At 40.0% G+C, this 21,403-nt stretch overlaps 1 protein-coding gene across 6 annotated transcripts in view; it reads left to right on the top strand.

The window, feature by feature from the left end:
* Window positions 1–21,403, top strand: part of EBF1 (EBF transcription factor 1) — a 502,532-nt gene that overhangs the window by 374,850 nt on the left and 106,279 nt on the right. For 4 of the 6 annotated variants that reach the window (XM_061617505.1, XM_061617503.1, XM_061617501.1 and 1 more), the window contains exons 9-10: window positions 1,308–1,441; window positions 15,219–15,345. In XM_061617505.1, the coding sequence (XP_061473489.1) occupies window positions 1,308–1,441; window positions 15,219–15,345 (261 nt within the window). The remainder of the gene's footprint in view (window positions 1–1,307; window positions 1,442–15,218; window positions 15,346–21,403) is intronic. The other 2 variants (XM_061617502.1, XM_061617500.1) reach the window with 1 other exon arrangement.

Here is a 21,403-nt window from a genome sequence, read left to right as displayed (position 1 = left end):
AGCAATTTTTTTAACTTTTAAACTGCAGAAGATGAAGGTCAGAGTATGGGGCAAGGTCAGTAATAGGATTACAGGTACTCTGTGAACATGGCTGATTTTTAATGAATTTCAACAGATTATGAGAACTCTGACAGAAGAAAGTTCAAAAGTGGTCTTTTTTCCTCTTTTTCTATTTACACTTTGAACTCTTGATTCTCTCTGTTTTGTGTATTGCCATGAAAATTGAGAGGGTTGTTAAGGAAGCATTTCTGAGTTCAGGACTACAAGATTTGTAAGGTTTTGTTTTGAAATGAACTTATGGGAAGCATCAGAATGGCATGGGGGTATTTTCAATTTAACATTGCGTAATGTGAAAAATCCATACTATACAGCCACTCTGATGGCTGTATAATACCAAGGGAGGTTGGTCCAAGTAATGCTTACTTGTGTCAAATGTGGACCTTTGGGGCTAGTTCTAGGATTGCAGAAGTCCATTGTGACAAGAGCAGAGAATTTTGCTGGTATTAGCAATGGACTCTTGTACCCATTTAACAGATTCTCTCCTCATTAGTTATATTTGTTCTCTTAAAAGAGTACCACATACAATTATGGATTCACAGGGCATGCTGTTTCTTTAACAATGAGGAGAAATGCAGGCATACGTGAATGTAATTGGGTTCACAAATTTGAATATTGCAGAGAATTGCGTCGGTGCCATATATGTTAAATATTTTCATGATGGCAAAATTCAAAAATGGTTTTAAAAATTATGATTGAATAAAATGGTCCCCTGACTTATGGAACATTCTTGCCACAGCAGAGAAATTGAGCTTCATGACAATAGAACTCAAAGAGAATCCAAGATTATTGGTGCTATTCAATTAAGTTTTACTCAGAGTAGACATATGGAAATTAATGGACCTAACATAATCATGTTCATAAATTTCACTGGGTCTACTATGAGTAAAATCTAGTTGAATACTACCCCACGTTTTGTAGAGAATTCAGTGTTACAAAAATGTGCTCTATTCTTTAGTCATCCTTCAGCAATCCATGCTGCTATTTTCTTTCTGTGGCCTGCCAAACATGATTATGTTGAAGCGAAACAATGGAAACAAAATGAAAAATGGACAAACATTCCCTTTTCAGTGATATGGTTTGGGATCTTTCTCTCTCACACACAAAGTAGAGATCTCTCTCTCAAGAACCTTCATCTTAGTATAGGAGAAAGAAAATCAAAGCTTTCCTTCCCCTCCCCCCCACAAGTCTTCTATCATGAAAATCTTGTTCTAACAGCCGAATACTTCTTTTTCATGTGTGTTGGAAAGCAGCTACACCATGTATCAAAGCCATCAGTCCAAGTGAAGGATGGACTACAGGAGGTGCCACTGTCATCATCATAGGAGACAATTTCTTTGATGGGTTACAGGTCATATTCGGCACCATGCTGGTCTGGAGTGAGGTAGGTGTTGTCTGCACATTAATATCCAGTAACTTTGTCTAGTTTATAGTCAGCTTTTTTTTTCTTTTAGGGCCTGTTCTATTGCAGTAGCAGTGGGGAAACTGCCTCATATCTTCCATTTATACAAAGACCCTGGAGGAACCCTTGGCACAAATCTGGTGTCGCTGCCCCAATTTACATTATGGGTTCTATTCAGTCCACTGTCATTTTAAAAAACATCTCTGTAGTAATTTCCTCAAAATAAACCAGTGGTAGTCTCAGTAACCCTACTTAACCTGAACCTGAAATCTCATGAATAAGAGATTTCAATCATTTATTATTATTATTATTATTATTATTATTATTATTATTATTATTTAACCAGGTACTGACCTGATTCACATATTATGCTAAGCCAAACCATGGCTCAGTGTGAACACATGAGCATGTGGGCTCCGGATCAGGAGATTGACTGCTTTGCTCCTCTTTAGTCATTCTGCTACTGCACTGTGCACATGGCTTAACTTAGCGTACTGCCTGAACTCAGACTTGTAGTTTAGCAAGCTCCAGACTGACCATGAGTTGTAAGCAAGTTTTGACAAATGGTTTATCACTTGTTGTTTGTCTAGGAGAGCTAAACCATGAGCCCAAGTTCAGGCAACACACTAAGCCAAACTATAGCAAAGCTCAGCATGGCAGCAGAACGACTGGGGAAGAGTAAAACAGCTGTGATCTCCTCTCTAGGAGCCCATGTGTTTATGCTAAACCATGGTTTTGCTGAACATGATGTGCAAACCAGGCAACTGGCTTTATACTCTTTGCACCACTATATCTGTGTCTTATTTAATCTGTCTCTTCACTCATTAATTGAAGTCTTTCTTTTTCTGTTTCCCACCAATGTATGCCCTTTTTACAAACTGGTGTAAATATATGGCCATGTCAGAGGTGACACAGCTGTTGAAATTACTTAATCCAAAAGCAGTTGTTTGACTATAATGGGACTACTTCACAAAAATTGGTCTGAAAATGGCAGCTTTAGAGGCAATTGAGATGTGTAGGTGAGCATGTGATATAATAGATTACTTGTTTGAGTGCCTCTTATGTCAAGATTTTCCACAAACCGAGAACTAATAAGACAGGGAAAAGGCTTCTAACCTACAATTTCCTCTGATGTGGAAGATCTTCATGTGGAGGGAGATCTTAATGTGCTGGCAAATTCATAGAAGCATCTCACCCCCCACAAATTTAGGAAAGTTTGTCAAGCTTCAAGTGGCAGGAGAGTGTAACAAAGCTATGACTAGGGATGAGGTCAAAAATATTCAGTTCACATTTGAATCTAACTGATTTTGCACATGTGAAAATCAAAACACAGCCATCCTTCAAAATTTGCATTCCTCTGAATTTTGAAATGCAGTTCTCCAGCTATGTAATGTGTACAAAAATTCACATACTGGGGAAAAGTTTCCATAAAGGCATATAGTAGTGAAAATAACACACAAAAGGCATTATTTTAGAGAACATTGCTTGGCAAAAATATTAGGCAAAATTACATGCAAACATGTTTATTCGGATTAAAATATGCATTACAATGTTGATTAAAATGGGATATTTTTTGATGTGGAAATGTGGAGAACTGAACTTAAGACTGGACAACTGAGAAACTGAGGGCAGCCAAAACTGTCAGATTTGCTCATCACTATGACAAAAGAGGGTTTTGAAGCTGTGACAAGATGAGAAGGGGGCTTAATAGGGATTAACAAATATGACATACATTTATGGAGAGAGCCATATCTCAATGATAGAGCATAGCCTTTGCATGCAGAGGATCTTAGGCCCATTCCCCAGAATCTCCAGTTAAAAAGTGTCTCAGGTAGTAGTGCAGGGAATTGAGATGCTGGAGGGCCGCTTCCAGTCACAGTAGACAATACCAGCCTAGATGAAGTAATGATGCAAATCAGTATGTAAGGCCTCTTACATTCATATGTCCCATTCTGAAGTGGTATAATTGCAAGAGATAACTGCAACATGTGAATACCCAGGTATTTGAATCAGCTCTCAAAAGAATAAGCATTTGGATATATGTTACTTAAGGTCTGTGATTTCATTTGACTTCATCATCAGCTTATTATTACTAACACATGATATATTTATGTTAATGAGTGAGTTCCCCACCTGAGTCACTGACAGGTTCTTAATGTAAAAATTGTTACAGGGGATGCCAGAAGCGCTCTCAAGTGAAACATTCACGCCTAATGTCCTGCCACCTTCATTTTTAAAAGAGCTTTTGAGAGCTGTCCCTGTGGCCAACAAGACAAAATGTCTTTTGTTTTCATGGTTGCCATATTAAGCCCACAGGAGTTTTGCACTTGTTTGTTTTTTGGATCTTTGGTTCTTGTGTAAAAGATATGATGGATCATTTAATAGTAGGTACCCATAAAGATGTGAACTTTGAAACATTCTTCTATATTTGTCTTCATTGAGCTGTTATTTACAAATAAGGCATTGGTAGCTAAGGCTTTGGCTGTGAGAAATGCTTGACCATGCTGCATAGATCACCAGGGTTCTCACAAGGTGCCATTCCTATTTTGTGGGGTGTGGAATGTGCATATTTTACCTTGAGTCATAAAGGATATTTCCCTTTAAATATAGTCAGTCAGCCAGGTGCTCCCCCAAACAAAACAATCTGATTTTTTTCCTTCAGAGGTATATAACTTTCATTAAAAATATTAACGTGTTTATGGGGTTTTATACTTCCCTTCCATATTTTTAACTGTTGAAAATGTTGTCATGAGGCAAGATATTAAAAAGGAGAAGTGTTAGAAATCAATTTCATCCAATTTTCATAGCACTCCAAAGCGAATTGGTACAATACAGTTAAAAAATTGCCAGAGAGAATTTTTAAAGTACCTTTATTCAGATTCAACCCCCCCCCATAGATCTAAATAGTTTGAACCATTCTTGCTGTTGCAATGCATGCACTATAAGCAACATGCAGTGTAAATATTGTAATTTTAATTTATTCTGCATGTATTCAAGCTTTGTAATTGCAGTATTTATAGGCATGAAATGGAAGCTGATTATCAAGCCATTTCTTCAAACTCTGCGCTGGTGTGCATATTATTGAAGAAAATAAGACTTTTGCTAGCACAGCACTTTGAGGATTGAGATGCATGTTAAATATGTAGATTTAAAATGATTTTGGAAAGACATATTTATTATTTAAACATACATTTCAGTTATAGGCTCTCATAACATAATTACAACCTTTCTCACTCAGGGAAGTACATTGAAACATAATTTGTCACATTAATTGTGTGCAGAAATACAGATATTTGAGGCCAGGGCTTTCAATTAATCTTCAGCTGCCATAATGAATATGATTTCAAAAATGTTTTGACTTTTTTTAAAAGAAAAGATGAACAGTTTATTCATTTGAATTATTATGTTCATACACAAACAGCAATTGTATATACTACGGCATAAACAAGTAAATCATTTCAGTTCCAAGAACAGATTATTTGACAGCTTTGATTAACCCTCAGAAAATTTTGACTACCAGTTGCAAGGTGAGGAGAGCTGAGAGCTCTTCCTTCAGGGGCACTGTCCCTTATGCTTAGAGGCATGGAAACTTAATTTGTTTTTGTTTTTTTATCTGTTACCCTTTCTCTCTTTACTTCTTGTTAGTTATACATTTTTAGTTTTATTTTTGTGATTTGTTTTAAAATTATTTTTGTTATTACCAGGACTAGATACTTCTGAAGTGGAAAGGTGGGGTAATCATCACCATCATAATATACACTTGTAATCTTTGCTTAAATAAATAAATACAGTATAAGGTATGGAAGTCACTGCCTTAAGATGTGATTGTGCCCACTGGCTTAAAAGCCTTTTTGGAAAGGTTAGACACATGGCTATCAAATAGAATCTTCCCTGGGTTCAAAGGCAGTATACCTCTGAATACCAGATATGCTGTATAACATTTTTAGGCTATGCCTATAAACTGGAATAATATCTAGATTCCTTGCTTGTTTCTTTCTTCATATAGTCCTTAGTACTGCATCCATCTTAGAACCACACTTAAAAGCACAGAGCAGGAGCATGCCCAGTCCGAACTACTCTAAAGAAACAAATTGTCTTTTGGCCACTAGGTGGCAACAATATAATCATATCTTACACTGTGGGCAAATACCAAAACAGGGTTACTGCTTTCATGTGCCACATGCAACATAATTGAAGCATCTGTGGGAAACAGAATACTAGACAACATGCATTCAGCAGGGTTCTTTTCTATGTTCCTGTGTTTCAGAGAGAAGTAAGAGATCATGTGAGAAAAAGAGAAAGAAAGAGTGAGCAAGAGACAATCGGGACTTTTGGGGTCTGAAGTTCAATCATAATGTAGCATGAGCCTGCATGAGCCATGGTTTAACCAGTCTGCTCCCTCCCCACTGCAAGAAGACTGGAAGCTTTCAATTCTGCTTTTAAATGAACCAGAGTTTCCTGAGTTTGAATGGAAACTCTTGTTGACTTTAAAGTAGAAGCAGATACTTTGAGTCTTCTCATGGGTGTACCAGAAGAGGAAAGAACATGTGTAGGCTCATGCACATAATGCTAAACCATAGTTTGTGTTACATCCAAACAGGGCCATCATATTTGTGACAGAAGAAGATGAGTAGTTATCACCCAATACAGATACAGAGAGGAGAGATAAGATGGGGGAGAAAAAGAGACTAATGAAATTGAGGACATGCGTTAGGTTTATGAGCTCAGTGTCATTATGTCCAAAGCAGTCCCAGAAGAGGTTCTCCAGTAGGCTGCTGTTTTGGTAGCTAACATGGAAGGGTTGTGTATGTTGGGATTTATTAGTCCAAATGTTTACTGTAGGCCTCTAGGTATTATATTGCAGCTTAGGGTCTGAGACCACAAAAATAATGGCTTGTGAGTTTATAGGCCAGCTTGTGAGTTTATAACTAAAGTGGTGTTTGAATTTTGGTATTTCTGATATCAGTGCCATTATGCTACCTCTCATATATTCTGCACTGGAGAAACTTGGAGAATTCTAAGACGTTATCCTGAATTACAGCCTGAAGACATATAAATGCAGCAACCTTGCTGAAGCTAAGCAAATCTAGGTCTTATCTGTGCCTGAATGGGGACTGCCTGGAAACCCTATCTATGATTCTTTGAATTCGATTGGTGGGATATAAATGTAATAAATAAATAAATAAGAAGAGTGAGAGGCATATGACTGCCTACAAATGTCCTGGAAAAAGTTAAATCTTTAGTCTGTTTTGGGTTTAAATGTTAAGACCTGTCCTAATTTTTGTCCAGAGCTGAAGACACAAAAATATACTCTGAAAGTGCATGTTTTGTTCCTTAAATTTATATCAGTTAATTGCTTCTACCTGATGGTTCCAGCTTCATAAATTCACTCTTTTATTTATGCATTACATTTGGCAGAGCTTGGAAAAGTTACTTTTTTGAACTACAACTCCCATCAGCCCAATCCAGTGGCCATGCTGGCTGGGGCTGATGGGAGTTGTAGTTCAAAAAAGTAACTTTTCCAAGCTCTGCATTTGGGGTACAAGCCTTCCCCAGCCATAAAGCTAAGGGAATGTTGCCATATTATAAGTACACACAGAAAGATCCAGATAATTCAATACAACATAAAGTCACAGTCAAACGGAGCTCAAACCTTGAAGCCAAAAGCCAGCCCAAACAAAGAGGTCTCATAGTGTGTCTGAAAGATACTCCAAGTCAGTATTTGGCAAGATTTCAGAAAAGGAATTCAGTTAACTGTAGTGCAATTTTTGTACTTTTCTACACTATACAGCATACTACTGGTGTGAATGTTAGTTACATTAATTTCAACTAACAGAACAAGGAGGCTGTTAGTACATTTTGTTTTTGCACAGTAACTCAGATGAATTTCCAACAAGTTGTCAACATTTTTGTAGCTTTTGTAACTCAAGACAAATTATCTAAAACTAACCTTTTTTGGGGGGGAAGCATAGCAATAACAGTTCTATAGGCTGAAATAACAGTATGTAATGAAAAAACGATCAGTGTAGATTAGGAATTTTTGAATTAGATGCAAAGACCAAATATATTGTGTGATCTTAAAATGATAGCAGGGACACACTTGCTGCTGTCCTTAAGCCCTGTAGTTCAACTTGTAATACAGTTCATGTTTCAGCTGATTTAAGACAAATTATATGAAACAAATGACAAGATGTTTACTTCAAAATCCCAGAAGGGAGAGGGGCAGGGCTGCTAAATTCAGACCTTGTTCATATTCCCATTTCCTGTATGTCTAAGTAACTCAATTGATTTTATTAAGTAGATTTATGTTCTGCTTTCTGACTGAGTCCTCATAGCAGCTCACACCTTTACAGAATGTAATGTGTATATTAAACAAAATAGAGTTAGGCTTGCTGGAGCAAATGCCAGATGTTGACTTCATCTGCCTTTCTCTCTGTTATGGATTCCTATTCACGGAGCAGCTGGTGGTAAATGACCCTGTGACGGGGGGAATAAGACAGTCTAGCTGGACGTTACTGCAGTCAAGTCAGTGTGTACAGAGGAACTGTAGAGTTTACTAGGCGGGGATGTTGGAATGCTGATGAATAGTGATGGGATGCTTATAACAGATAGATATTCCATTGCAACACTGAAGTGATGTTCCATTGCATCACAATGAAATGAAAGAATGTTGTAACTATTACAAACTTAAGTGTTTAAGGATTTGGGATTTTTTTAAAAAAAAGAATCAGTACTTAGGGCCACGTATCAAGCTTTGACTGGGAGACTCAGTCTTTGCAGGTCCTTCTGCAGGCTGACCATTTAAATTTCTGGGCTGTAACTTAGCCTCTTCATACACCTGCACAGTTAACTATTCCTTGAAATCTTCTACATATGCATGTCTGAAGCATGGGGGAAGGAAGTTCTATAAGATTTATAACAGAGCATTCAAAATTTCAACTAAGGAAGTGGAAGGAGACAGAGGCAACTGGAGACACCCCACATTTTATGTTGAGACAGATTTCAGATTAACTGTTTCTATAACCTACAGTGGAAATGAACTAAACATCATAACTGTTCAATATAAAATTTATGCATAATGCCTGAGAATGACTGGGCAAAAATTCTCTGAGCTTTTACAACAATAGTTTCTGTTTAATTTATATACTTAAAAGGACAAATGAGATTATAAAAAAATCCAGCAGATCTGCTGAACTCTTTCCAACTTTAACACTGTAACAATGTACAGTAAATATGTCAGTCTCTTCATGGGAACCAACATGTTTTTATTGGAAAATGCATGAAATAATGTTGAAAAAGAATTAAATTGGTGACCTATATACATGCTGCAGAGAACCAACTTTCTCACACACATCCATATACACAGAGAGGGACACCAGGGGTGTGCACCAATCACAAGATTTGGTTCAGAGCCCAATTCAGTGCTTCATCAAACAGCCTGATTTGGCTTGAACCCAGTTCAGCTCAGGGGTCCAAGTCTGCTTCGTTCCCCATCCCACCCCATTACTGTTAGTAAATCAAACATGGCTATAATTTCTCCCCTCCTTTTGATGGAAGTAGATGAAATTTACAGGCATAGTAGCCCCTGCAGAGTGAATGAAGTTTGCCAAATTATAGTAAATAGATCAATAGCTTTCACACAGGACACCTCTAAAAAGTGTTGTGGATTTTCCCACTAAATTTTTATTATTATTTTGGCCATAATTGGCTGAAATTTGCAGGCAAGGCCACCCCTTCTGAGGGCATGAATTGTGCAACATTTCAGAAGGATAGCCACAGTGGTTTCCCTGTAAGGGTAGCAATTACAGTTTTCGTGTGGGTGAAAAAGGAATCACTCAATCTCCCCAAGTGTTTTGTGGGCAATTCGTCTGAAAATTGCAGACATGAGAGAGACACCGCTGGGTTAAAAAACCTGCTGAATGGCAGACAAATAGGTCCAGGGGCTTTTGTACTAGGCATCTTTAAAATTGGTTTTGGAATGGTAGAGATTTCTTTTCCTGGATAAAATCATTCTCTCTGATTGCAAGCTAGACCTGTCAGTCTAGCTCTTCCTCCCCTCTCTTTATCCTGGCATCTTATGCTTAGAGACATACGTTTAACTCTTGCAAAGCTGTTCCCCAAAGCACTGGCATTGGAGAGGGCTGGTAAGATCATTCAGCTGATTACAAGCTAAAACTGTCAGTAACAACAGCTTTTCCTCCATGCCCTCTCCCTTCCTTTATCATCCCACTCTACCATTATGTTTTTATGATAACCTTAGAAACATTACTTTCACTTTCAACAGACTCTTTGTTTGAAGTTTTTTTTTTATTTGTCTGGATTCTCAGGGTGCTGCAAAGGGTCCCTGCTTCAACGTCTGCCTCAGAGAGATGTGGCTATACCTTTGACAAATCTCCCAAACTTCCAAGGCATTTCACTTCACCTCAGGATTCCTCTGAATCTAAGGCACACCCTAATATATGCCACGCCATAAAAGAAGAATACATTTAAACATATGCAATGATGTCTTATACAGAGTTGGACCATTGGTCCTTCTGTTCCAGTATTGTCTACTTTGACCAGCAGTAGCTCTCCAAGGCCTCAGGCAGAGGGAGAACACTGCCAGGCCTGATATCCTTCTCTCTGAAGATGCCAGAGATTGAACCTAGGACCCTCTGCACGCAAAGCATGTGCTCTACCATAGGCAGAGCAATCCTACTTGGAGGAGGCTGGCATATGTGGAGGCGGCAGAAGGGAAGGCAGCATACAATTCCGCCACATCCCACTTATGATTGGGAGCCCTGGGTGGGGAGCGTGCTGGCAGAGCTTGGCAGAAGGAATAGAAATGCATGTTTCCTTCCTCCACCCTTTCCCCCAGCGTATTGTCTGCCAGGACTGGAGGCCACAGGACCAAGCTGAACATGCTCAGGATGTGGTGTAAGTCCCCCTCCCCTTGGTTCTGTCCCAAACAACCCCCTTTTTCAGACCTTGCATTGGTCTCGGCTGAGCCAGCTGGGCCTTGGCTGGGCCTGGGTTGCAGCAGGTTTCCCTGGCTGTGCTGCAGCTGCGCATGGGTGGGGGACTTCTGCCGGCACAACCTGACTGTGGCGACACCCTCCTTTTCCACTAGGGATATGCCACATCTTGTATCCTCTCGGCCCAGCATAAATGCCAGTTGGATTGTGCCCTAAGCCACTACTCCTTTTCATGGCTGAGCACTCTTTGAAACTTTCTTGTTTTTATTTGTTTTCTGTTCACCTGTGCTTTGTTTTTATTATGTATGTAATTTACCTAAGAGATGAATGATTGGAAGATTCCTAATTTCAGATCTCCTGGATTGATAATTATATATTAATTTGGATGAGAGGAATTTTGGAACAGTGGCTTGTAAAAAAAATCCTGTGAAACTATGAAAAAATCCTGTCAGAATTGGGAGTGGGGACTCCTCTTTTTAAAAACACATTTCAAGAAATCAAAATCAGTTCAATTAATGAAGGATTCTGTGGAAAAGTAATTTTGACAGAAAAATATTAACAAGCTCTGCTGTATCCTGTGAGCATAATCCAGCCAAAGACAAGCATTTTGAAACTATACTGGGTTGGATACAGATTAAGGGCACAATCCTAACTCTAGATCTGCTGGGGTGAGTGAATTAGGATCTGGTAGATCTTCAGCTGAGCAAGCGTAACTTGCTCATCCTGGCTCAGGTGGAGATACGCTGGTGTAACTCACCTATCCCGGCTCAGCTAGTTTAGCTGAGGACAGTGTAAATTAGGCTGGCATAAGTAAAAAAAAAAAGGGGGGGTCATTCTGGGAGAGTGGTGGGGTGGGACTCAGGGAGGAGGACTTGTGTTGCATCCTAACTCCATTTGGTCACATGACCTGGAAACCCAGTTGAACCTACACTGGTGTCAGTTAATGTCTATTTTAAAGGCTTGTTTTCCGTTTGCCAGTGGCCCGATTCTGAACAGGGTTTGGATCCAGCCTACTTTATGCTGGCTTCCATGACTCAGGATTGTTCCCTAAATCATACTTAGAGTAGACCTAACTTAAGTTGCTATAGGTTTCAATAGATCTACTCTCAGAATAGCTAAGTCTAAATTCACTAATAGGCAAACAACCTTGCGGTTTAAGAACGTACTTATAGCCCACAGATATTTCTATCAAACTTTAAAAAGCAGGACAATTGGGCAGCTATAGTGAATGGCACATGTTACCAAATTCTTCCAAGCTACACAGGAAGTGGATTGGACTGTGAAAGACAAACACAAATTGTGTTTGCATTTTTACAATTTTGTAGGGCAGTACAATATCTCGGAGAGGAGGTTAGCTTGCCTGCTCCCCTGGTGCATTCACTAAGTTTGATAGGAATATTTGTTGGCTATAGCTACATTCTTAAACCGCAAGGTTTTTTACCTAATAGTGAATTTCTCTGCTTTTTAATCTGGGAGGTAAGAAGTGTGACCCTGTACAAGTTTGCTGAGAATGGATTGATCATTTGCATGCTTATTGAATTTCAGTGGGATTTACTCCCCTGTAATCATGCTTAGGGATAGGTGAAACTGACTACTTGGGATGGAGAGGGGAGCAGGGGGAGGGGAGCAGGCAGGAGGGGGAGGAGAAGGCCAGGTTTGATTATTTATTTATTTATTTATTACATTTATATACCGCCGCATAGCCGAAGTTCTCTGGGCGGTTTACAGCAATTAAAAAGATTAAAAACAAATATACAAATGTAAAAACACAAAAAACAATTTAAAAACACAATTTAAAAACACAATTTAAAAACACAATTTAAAAACACATGCTAAAATGCCTGGGAGAAGAGGAAAGTCTGACTGGGTGCCAAAATGATAACAGTTTGCATGTTTATTGAGTTCAGTGGGATTTACTCCCGTGCAATCATGCTTAGGATAGGTAAGACTGACCATGGGGAGGAAGGGCTGGAGTGGGCAGGGGAGGAGGAAGAAGGAAGAGGGGATGGGAGGAAGGGAGAGGAGAGAGGAAGGAGGGGAAAGGCAGGCCTGATCATTTGCAAGTTTATTGAGTTCAGTGGGATTTACTCCTGTGCAATTGTGGCTAGGATAGGTAAAACTGACCATGGGGGGGAGGGGGGGCGAGTAGAGGGAAGGAGAAAGAGGGAGAGGGGGCAGAAGGAGGGGGAGGGGGAAGGAGCGGAATGGAAGGGGAGGAGGAGGGGTGAAGGAAGGGGGAGAGAAGGGGCAAAAGGGAGGTGATGGGAGGGAGGTGGAGGGGAGGGCAAGTTTGATAATTTGCATTCTTATTGAGTTACTCCCATGCAGTCATGCTTAAGATAGGAAAAACTGACCATGGGGGGAGGGGAGGGGGGAGGGGAAGGAGGGGATTGGAAAGGAAGGGGGAAGGAGAGGCAAAGGAAGGGGGATGGGACAAGAGGGAGGGGTTAGGAGGGGTGAGGACAGGTTTGATCATTTGCATGCTATTTGAGTTTAGTAGAATTTACTCCTGTGCAATCACGCTTACGGGAGCCAGTGTGGTGTAGTGGTTAACGTGCTGGACTATGATCCGAGAGACCAGGTTCGAATTCCCACACAGGCATAAAGCTCACTGGGTGACCTTGGGCCAGTCACTGCCTCTCAGCCTCAGAGGAAGGCAATGGTAAACCACCTCTGAACCTTACCATGAAAACCCTATTCATTGTTGTTGTTATGTGCCTTCAAGTTGTCTACGACTTATGGCGACCCTATGAATCAGCGACCTCCAAGAGCACCTGTCGTGAATCACCCTGTTCAGACCTTGTAAGTTCAGGTCTGTGGCTTCCTTTATGGAATCAATCCATCTGTTGCTGGGCCTTCCTCTTTTTCTACTCCCTTCTGTTTTTCCCAGCATCATTGTCTTCTCATGATGTGTCCAGAGTATGATAACCGCAGTTTCATTATTTTAGCTTCTAATGATAGTTCTGGTTTAATTTGTTCTAACACCCAATTATTTGTCTTTTTCGCAGTCCATGGTATGCACAAAGCTCTCCTCCAATACTACATTTCAAATGAGTTGATTTTTCTCATATCCGCTTTTTTCACTGTCCAACTTTCACATCCATACATAGAGATCAGGAATATCATGGTCTGAATGATCCTGACTTTAGTGTTCAGTGATACATCTTTGCATTTGAGGACCTTTTCTAGTTCTCTCACAGCTGTCCTCCCCAGTCCTAGCCTTCTTCTGATTTCTTGACTGTTAGGGTCACCATAAGTCGAAATCAACTTGAAGGCAGTCCATTTCCATTTTTCAGTCATGCTTAGGACAGGTGAAACTGACCTGGGGGAGGGGCAGGGAGGGGGAAGGAGGGCAGGAATGGGGGGGAGGGAGGAAGGGGGAGGGGAGGAGATTGGGTGGGTGGGCACTGGGCAGAAGGGAAGCCCTTTCCTTTCCAAAAGGAAAACACTAAACAATATCATTCTTTTTCAGGGTTTTCTCCACCTTTTTATTCTACAGCAGGCACCTGTAGCCTCCCATCTAAATTTAAAACAAAGCTGTCCCTGGCCACATCCACACCAGACCTTTATTTCACTTTAGACAGTCATGGCTTCTCCCAAAGAATGCTGGGAAGTGTAGTTTGTTAAGGGTGGTGAGAGTTGCTAGGAGAGGCCCCATTCCCCTCACAGAGCTACAATCAAAGTGGCTGACTGTAGAACCACTCTGCCCACTGTCAGAGGAATAAGAGTCTCCTCTCAGCACCTTTCACAAACTACACTTCCTAGGATTCTTTGGGGGAAGCCATGAATGTCTAAAGTGAAATAAAGACCTGGCGTGGGTGTGGGCCCCTGATTAGCCAAGCCAAGCAGCTGTTAGAAGCTTTTAGAACACTGATGGTTCTTACTGAGCATGCCCAACGTTATCATTGAGTTCAATGTGAAATTCGTTATATTAATTAAAAATCAGCCAGGCATTTTTTAAACTTTTAAACTGCAGAAGATGAAGGTCAGAGTATGGGGCAAGGTCAGTAACAGGAGTACAGGCACTCTGTGAACATGGCTGATTTTAAATTAATTTCAACAAATTATGAGAACTCTGACTGAAAAAAGTCCAAAAGGGGTCTGGTTTTTCTCTCTCTCTTTTTACACTTTGAACTCTCGATTGTCTCTGACTGTTTTGTGTATCACCATGAAAATTGAGAGGATGGTTAAGCAAGCATTTCTGAGTTCAGGACTATAAGTTTTGTAAGGTTTTGTTTTGAAATGAAAGCATCAGAATGGCATGGGGGGCTATTTTCAATTTAACATTGCAGAATGCAAAAAAATCCATGCTGACTATAGTATGCAGCCACTCTCATGGCTGTATAATCAAACCCATAGATTTCATTGGGAGAGTTATGGACATACCTTTAACTGGATTGTTCTCTGTTACATGAGGAGTTGGTAAATTTTGTTCATTTTCAATAATATGCTATAAAAGCTGTCATGTGTTAGGGCCCAAATGTTTTTTTTTTTTTGAGATGCATGGATTTATAAAGAACTGCAAGTTGAGTGCATCCAAATGTTGCAGTATGTCACAAGCAATTTGCCCTGAAGCAAATGCCTGCCATGTATGAAAACAGAGTTAATATTATTATGGCTGAGAAGATGAACATTTGCAGATATTGTTGTCATTGGCTTTTATGCTGGTTACTGAAGAATACATTCAAACACTGACAGGTTAATTACATGTTTCAGAGCTTTGTTTATGTGATCTGAGAAGAATGTGTTATTAAAGAACTATTTTGCATCTAACAGATTTCCTCCTTACTTATATTTTCTTCCAGCTTATTACGCCTCATGCAATCAGAGTTCAAACACCACCCCGACACATCCCTGGTGTGGTAGAAGTTACATTGTCCTACAAGTCCAAGCAGTTCTGTAAGGGTACACCTGGAAGATTCATCTACACAGGTAAGGCTGCTTTCATTTAACTACTCATAAAATAATGGGAAAACATGTATTCATCCACATTTGCTGATGTTGCTGCTTTTAGACTGTGATGTATTTCGCCAGATTAGAGCTAATTCTGCCATCATAAAGAGATTTCATCTCCCCCTTAAACATATGATGATATCTGTATGACGTTAGTGTTGGGGAACAGATGTTTTCAATAGGACATTTTTCTGGTTATGTCTTGGCTGAAAAGCCAGATGCGATATTCACTATAGGTTGACTGAAAAAGAAAAAAACACACAGTACTGAGATAAAAACAGTTGTTTAAACTGGACTTTAGTAACAGCCCTTTCAGAACTTCAGTTTTGGAATCTGATGTTTTCCAAACACAAAGAGGGGATCTAGTACAGAGATATAATGGCAGTAATTCTATATGTTTTATATTAAAATTAGTCACCAAGAGCATCTAGACAGGAATGAATGCAAGGACATTTGGGGACAGTGGAGATATGTGCTGTTTGTTAGGCCTGCTCTGTGTAAGCAGCTCTGATAGAGATACTTACCTGATGCAGTTCTATCTAATACAGCTCAATGTATCAAATGAAAGTGGTGGTCCAACCATAAGCCTACTAACACTTGGCAGCTTTTATATGCCTTATCTGTTCATCTCACACAGATAGGGAGAGTATTTGTGCAGGCAGTCTGGGCAATTGTAGACTCAGTCGTGCCTTCTTTTGTGACATTGATCTGTTTGAATCCTTACAGAGCCAAACTTCTGCTTCAAAGGTGTTCATTGCAAATATTGAATTATGGGGCAGATGTTCTTTCACATGTGTCATGGAGAGGTATAGACAGGTTTTAGGATTTTGAATATAAATGCTTCTCCTACAGAAGCATTCCCTCAGAACTTGGGGTGCAGACTTGACCTAGACAAAGAGAACCTGGTGGAATAAGCATCCACCAGGGAGGCAGTCTTGAAGCCTTGCTCTGGCATTGAGCCGCACACAGGGCACTCAAGTGTTTCATCAACAAGACAATTACTCTGGTTTATGCTTTTTATTGTGTGATTGGAGTTTCTCTTGGGCTTTAGGCTGAGGTCTGATATCTCATTTTAAAGCTTGTCCTATATAATAGAAATATGCAGTACAATCCTTTAAACTGAGTTTCAGGGCAACCCATGGTGTTTACCATGGGTGGCCATTTATACCAATTGGTATGTGGTCTACTAAGAAATGCTACTGGTGATCTTAATGCACTCCCAGTGGAATTTATGTGGCCCTCCAACTTAAACACAATGGATTGAATGCAGAGTGTACAGCAGCAGTGCTTGAAGATTGTAGTTTTTAATAGTAGAAGTGCTATCTATCCCTGGGTCAAGCAAAGGTTTTTGCCTGGGCAATATCAAGACTGTGGCTTTGATTGTGGTTCCCCACTCTTGCCCCACGTGCCTTTGTCTGTCAGCCTTCTTTTTCTTCCTCTACCTCCATGGCCTTCACTTGCCTCCCCCCTATCAGTGTCTTTGTTCAACCCCCTTTTTAAATTGACTTCTTGGGTAAGACCCTGGCCTGCAATTGATCTTGCCTCTGGATTAACTTTCTTGTGCCTCAGGACTTGCATTTCAGCTCTCCACATACTTGGGTGCCTACATCGCAATGGTATTTGGTTATGGTTAATGTTTGTAGGGTTGTGCCTGTTGTCTTTTTAGAATGCAATTGAAGTGAAGTTTTTTGAAGTTTTATTGTTTTTGCTGCACAATATCCTCAGCATTAAACAGTACTTAGAAGGGATCTGGTCTTGTCCAGAAGACTGAAGCATTTACATTAGATGGTTGTTTTGGTAAAATATTAAAAGGAAGGGGGACATACACACACACACAATTCTTACCTTCAGAAATGCCTCCCAGCCTTTTAAACAAAACACAGAATTGAAGCAAACCTGCTGAATAGTTTTAGTTAATTGAAAATTATAGGATTGACCCAAGAGGAAAATTTCGTTTGCATTCCAATCACTATTACAAATTAAGGAAAATTACCACAATTTTGTTTAGCTATGGTTTCACACTGAGTTCACAAAATTAGCTCAGCCGCCCTGACAAAGTCAGCATTTTGTTAGTGATCAGTAGAAGGGGAAAAAAATAATAGACTGTGGTGTGTACAAACGAAGCATAGAAAGAGCCATGATGCTTTACAGAACTAGGCCAAGTGGTTTTAATTAGGATTATTAGTTCATTGTAAATTTTGAAGAATAATCAAACTAGCAGATTAGCTGTTTCTTTTAAAGCTAGAATTTCTTGCCATTCATTTTTCCCATGAGAACTTCTTTTAACTCCCACATAGTCCATCCCCCATTTTTTTAACAAGTCTCATTATGGGCCTACAGGAAATGGACCAATTGGAAGTTCTGATACTGTAACATTCCACAGCAGCGTTCCAGGCGATGGGAGTTTTTCCACAGTGTTTGTCAGTGAATTCAGTGTTCTGGAACGTTTTGCAAAACCACAGAGGCCAAATGTTTTCTCAGAGGAGTTTGGCCTCTGTTTTTGGCTGAAAACAGTGAGGCATCACTTGGTGTTTATTTACCCTACGATTGAGAATGAGAAAAGAGGACAGAAGAGGAAAGAAAAGAGGAAAGAGAATTGGGGGTTGTGGGCAGTACAAAAGCCATTGAGGCGTACTTTTCTCTCTGGTGAAAATGTCCTATCCATTAATGGCCCCATTTTGTGGTTAAGTCTCATTTAGAAGAAATTATTTTTAATCAGTGTTCAACAAAATATCCCCTCAAGCCACCTGGCTGTAAACTGTTTTTTTTTTCTTTACTGTTAAGTGCTTGAATTCTCTGAAGAAAATGCCTAGTGGCCCATTCATTTTAAGTTATTTCCCCCCTCCCCTTCTTTTAACTGCCAACAACTTCGAAATGTGATCCGTAAAAGTATGTTCCATCTATGAATCAAAATCCTCTATGCAATATTTTAAAGAACTGTACTCTGAACTTCATTGAGAGAAAAAAACAGTTCCTTGCTCCCACCCCAACCCCAATCATTTCACATTCAGTCTCTTGAAAAACAAAGCAATCCATTTTTGGATGTTTAGAGGTTTAAATATATATACAAAAAAACCCAGTTATTTCCGGTGTTCAGCAGGGCCTGTTTTTCAGTGAACCCTGAAAAGGCCAGTCTTGTGCAAAACAATGAGCTATTTCAAATTTGCATAAGTATATAAAATTTAATGCTAGTCACTTTTTTATATCAAACTCCCAGTAATGTTGTTACGTTGACAGTGTGACAGAACTGATAAATAAATAATTTTACTAATAATTTTGCTATCCTTCTTTGGGATCCCTTCAGAAGGACGTTTATGTTACAGATACACTCATGTAACCTCTTGACAGGAATTGCTTTTCTGCATGGATTTGGCCTGTCACAAAAGTCACTGAGGAGAAATAAAACTGGTTGTTGTTTTTTCAGCTAAAGCTGACAGGAATGGCTGCATCAGGCTGTCTTTACTGAAAGAGATGCAGAATGGTGTGTCTTGGAATCTGAATGACTATGTGTGAGGCAGTTCCACTTAGGGATGGCTGGGAACAGGGCTAATGTTATTGGGCACAAATGCTGTATGTCAGTAGACCTGACTTCCAATCAGATACATTTGTTTTGGGTGATTAGAGTATTGATTGGCTAAAACCTCCAGTGAATGAGTATGTATGTATATATGTATGTATTTTAACCATCTCATCTTTTTAAATCAACTCTAAAGAGATTACAATGACATTTATTAAATTTCAATTATATCTTAAAATTGTTAAAAATATTTCCAAATATTTTAGCATGAATCACCTTCTGTGTGTATAGGCTTTCAAATTCCATTAAATATTAGGACTGATATATGCACCTAGTATAAGCCTACATGACTTGTGACCAAACTGTCATGCATATCAATTTACTGTTGACTGTCTTTGCTTTTTCCCTAAGACTGCAGCAATGGGACTGGGTCATGTCAGCTACCTGCCAGGCCTTAATAGATGGTTGATAAACTTTGCACAGCCTATGATTCCCCAAGCTTTACATACTCATTTAAATGTGATATATTCTTTCAGTAGTCTCTGGTATTAAAGCCATGTCATCTTGACTATTCTATTCTAAAACAAACAAAAAAATATGCTGAGGCATCATTAAGCAAGCCTTTTTCAACTTTTCAGGATTTAAAGTTCCTGTGAAATACAGAAAAAGTCATAGCGACCCAAATCAGTATCCATTTGTTCTGGATAAAATAGTCCACCTCAAAAAGAATGTAATGTTTGTTACTTTTTGTACATTTTCTTCTGTAAATATCAGCCCCACATAGGGTGTCATTGTGGGGTGGCATGGCAGCTCCAGGCAGCAACAGGTGAGTTCTTCACCTCACCCCAGTTGAGCTCTCATGAAACCAGGTGGGTTCTCGGGCAATCTTGCAGTTCACTGAAGGGGACAGGATGACAATGGTGGCTGGTGCCCACTAGACCTGGTAGGGCTGCTATGGGGGTGCGGCCAATGAGGTAATGTCGGAATGGCGAGGTTTTGGTTTTCTCCCCATTCTCCTTCCTTACAAATATACTGTGGATACTTAAGCATTCCAGTTTCACATATACCACCTAACTAAACTATAAAGTGTCTTACTTTGCTTCAGAAGGAATTCCCGCGGCTGTTACAGTTGCTTCTCTGATGGGCGAAAAGTTGTGTGGCCTCCACCTGTTCTGGTTCTTTCTGAATTGTCCTCACTGTACTAGATATATCTGAGTTTGCTCAGAACTAATGTATGATTCTGTGTATATTCTGTACATTTATATAGGCTAAGACTATTAAGTGGGCTGTTCTTGAAGCAGCCTAGACTTCTCCCTGTCTCTTCCCTATCTTGCTATAGTGGGTGTGCTAGATAGGCCTCTTAACAACGGATGGAGTAGAAGCCTTCTAAGAGGGCTGACAAGCAGGAAAACCAAGGGGAGGGACTCTTTGCCATAGCTACACTTTTGGATTAGGATTGGCTGAGTGGTGCTGACAGCTGATTGGTCAGAGAGCAAGAAGCTGATTGGTTAGAGAACAGTAGATTGACATAAATGTTTGCAGAGCTTCTCTGAGTTTGAATAGAAGTATAAAATGTATGTGGAACAAGAAAGTGTGTATGGCTTTGAAATTCTGGGGAATTTTTTTTTAATTGCTTGATATTCTCATTGGGAGGGCTGTGCCCCAGTAGCCCCAATGGACCAGCCTCCACTGCTTAAAGGCTTAAAGCCTTAAAGGCTGGGGCTATTTTGACAGCTGGCTTCCCCACCCTTCCTCACTGTTTTAGTGTATCATTGGGCTTTTGGGTTGCTGGGTGACAGAGCCAGATAGGAATTTTTCTTCTCACTTGAAATTGGCACCCACTTGAGGTTTTTTTCGCCTATTCCCTCAGTGAGCACTTTTCTGTCACAATTTAAGGCGGAAATGGTATTGCACAGGATCAAACATAAGGGGGACCCCCATAAGGGGCATCGTGGGGACATATGTAGGCCACCCTCAGAAGCTCAGGGGATGGTAGCTCAGGAGAGAGCATTCTCTGTGCCAGCCCCCATGTTGTAGAACACTCTCCCCACTGAGGTGCATCTGGCAATCTCATTGTACAGCTCTAAGCAAATGCTGAATACACACCTCATTACTCTGCTTTGGATACATGAGGTGAATATGTTTAGGACGCACCCTATTTTATAATTCTGGTTGTTTTTAATTGTTTTTAAACACTATTTTAAGGTTGTAATTCGCCCTGGGACTTCTGGATGAAGGGTGGGCAATAAATGCTAATAATGATAATTATAATAGCTCCCTGTTTTTATTCCCATGGCTGGGGAAGGGTCTGCATCCTGCGATCACCACAGGCTCCTCAGTGGAGCAAAGGTTTGTGTGTATCAGTATTCTGATCACAAAGTCAATCATTTCACTGATTGGAATTGCAAAACACCAAAATACTGCATCCTGAATAAAACCCACCTGGGTGTGGGTACAATATTCCCCATGTTCTAATCTACACTGTGAACATTTTGTCCCATGACAGGATTCCAACATTTT

Source organism: Rhineura floridana, chromosome 3, assembly GCF_030035675.1.
Source record: "Rhineura floridana isolate rRhiFlo1 chromosome 3, rRhiFlo1.hap2, whole genome shotgun sequence".
Lineage (NCBI taxonomy): Eukaryota > Metazoa > Chordata > Lepidosauria > Squamata > Rhineuridae > Rhineura > Rhineura floridana.
Note: the sequence above shows the minus strand (reverse complement) of the source record. Positions and strands in the feature narration are given on the sequence as shown.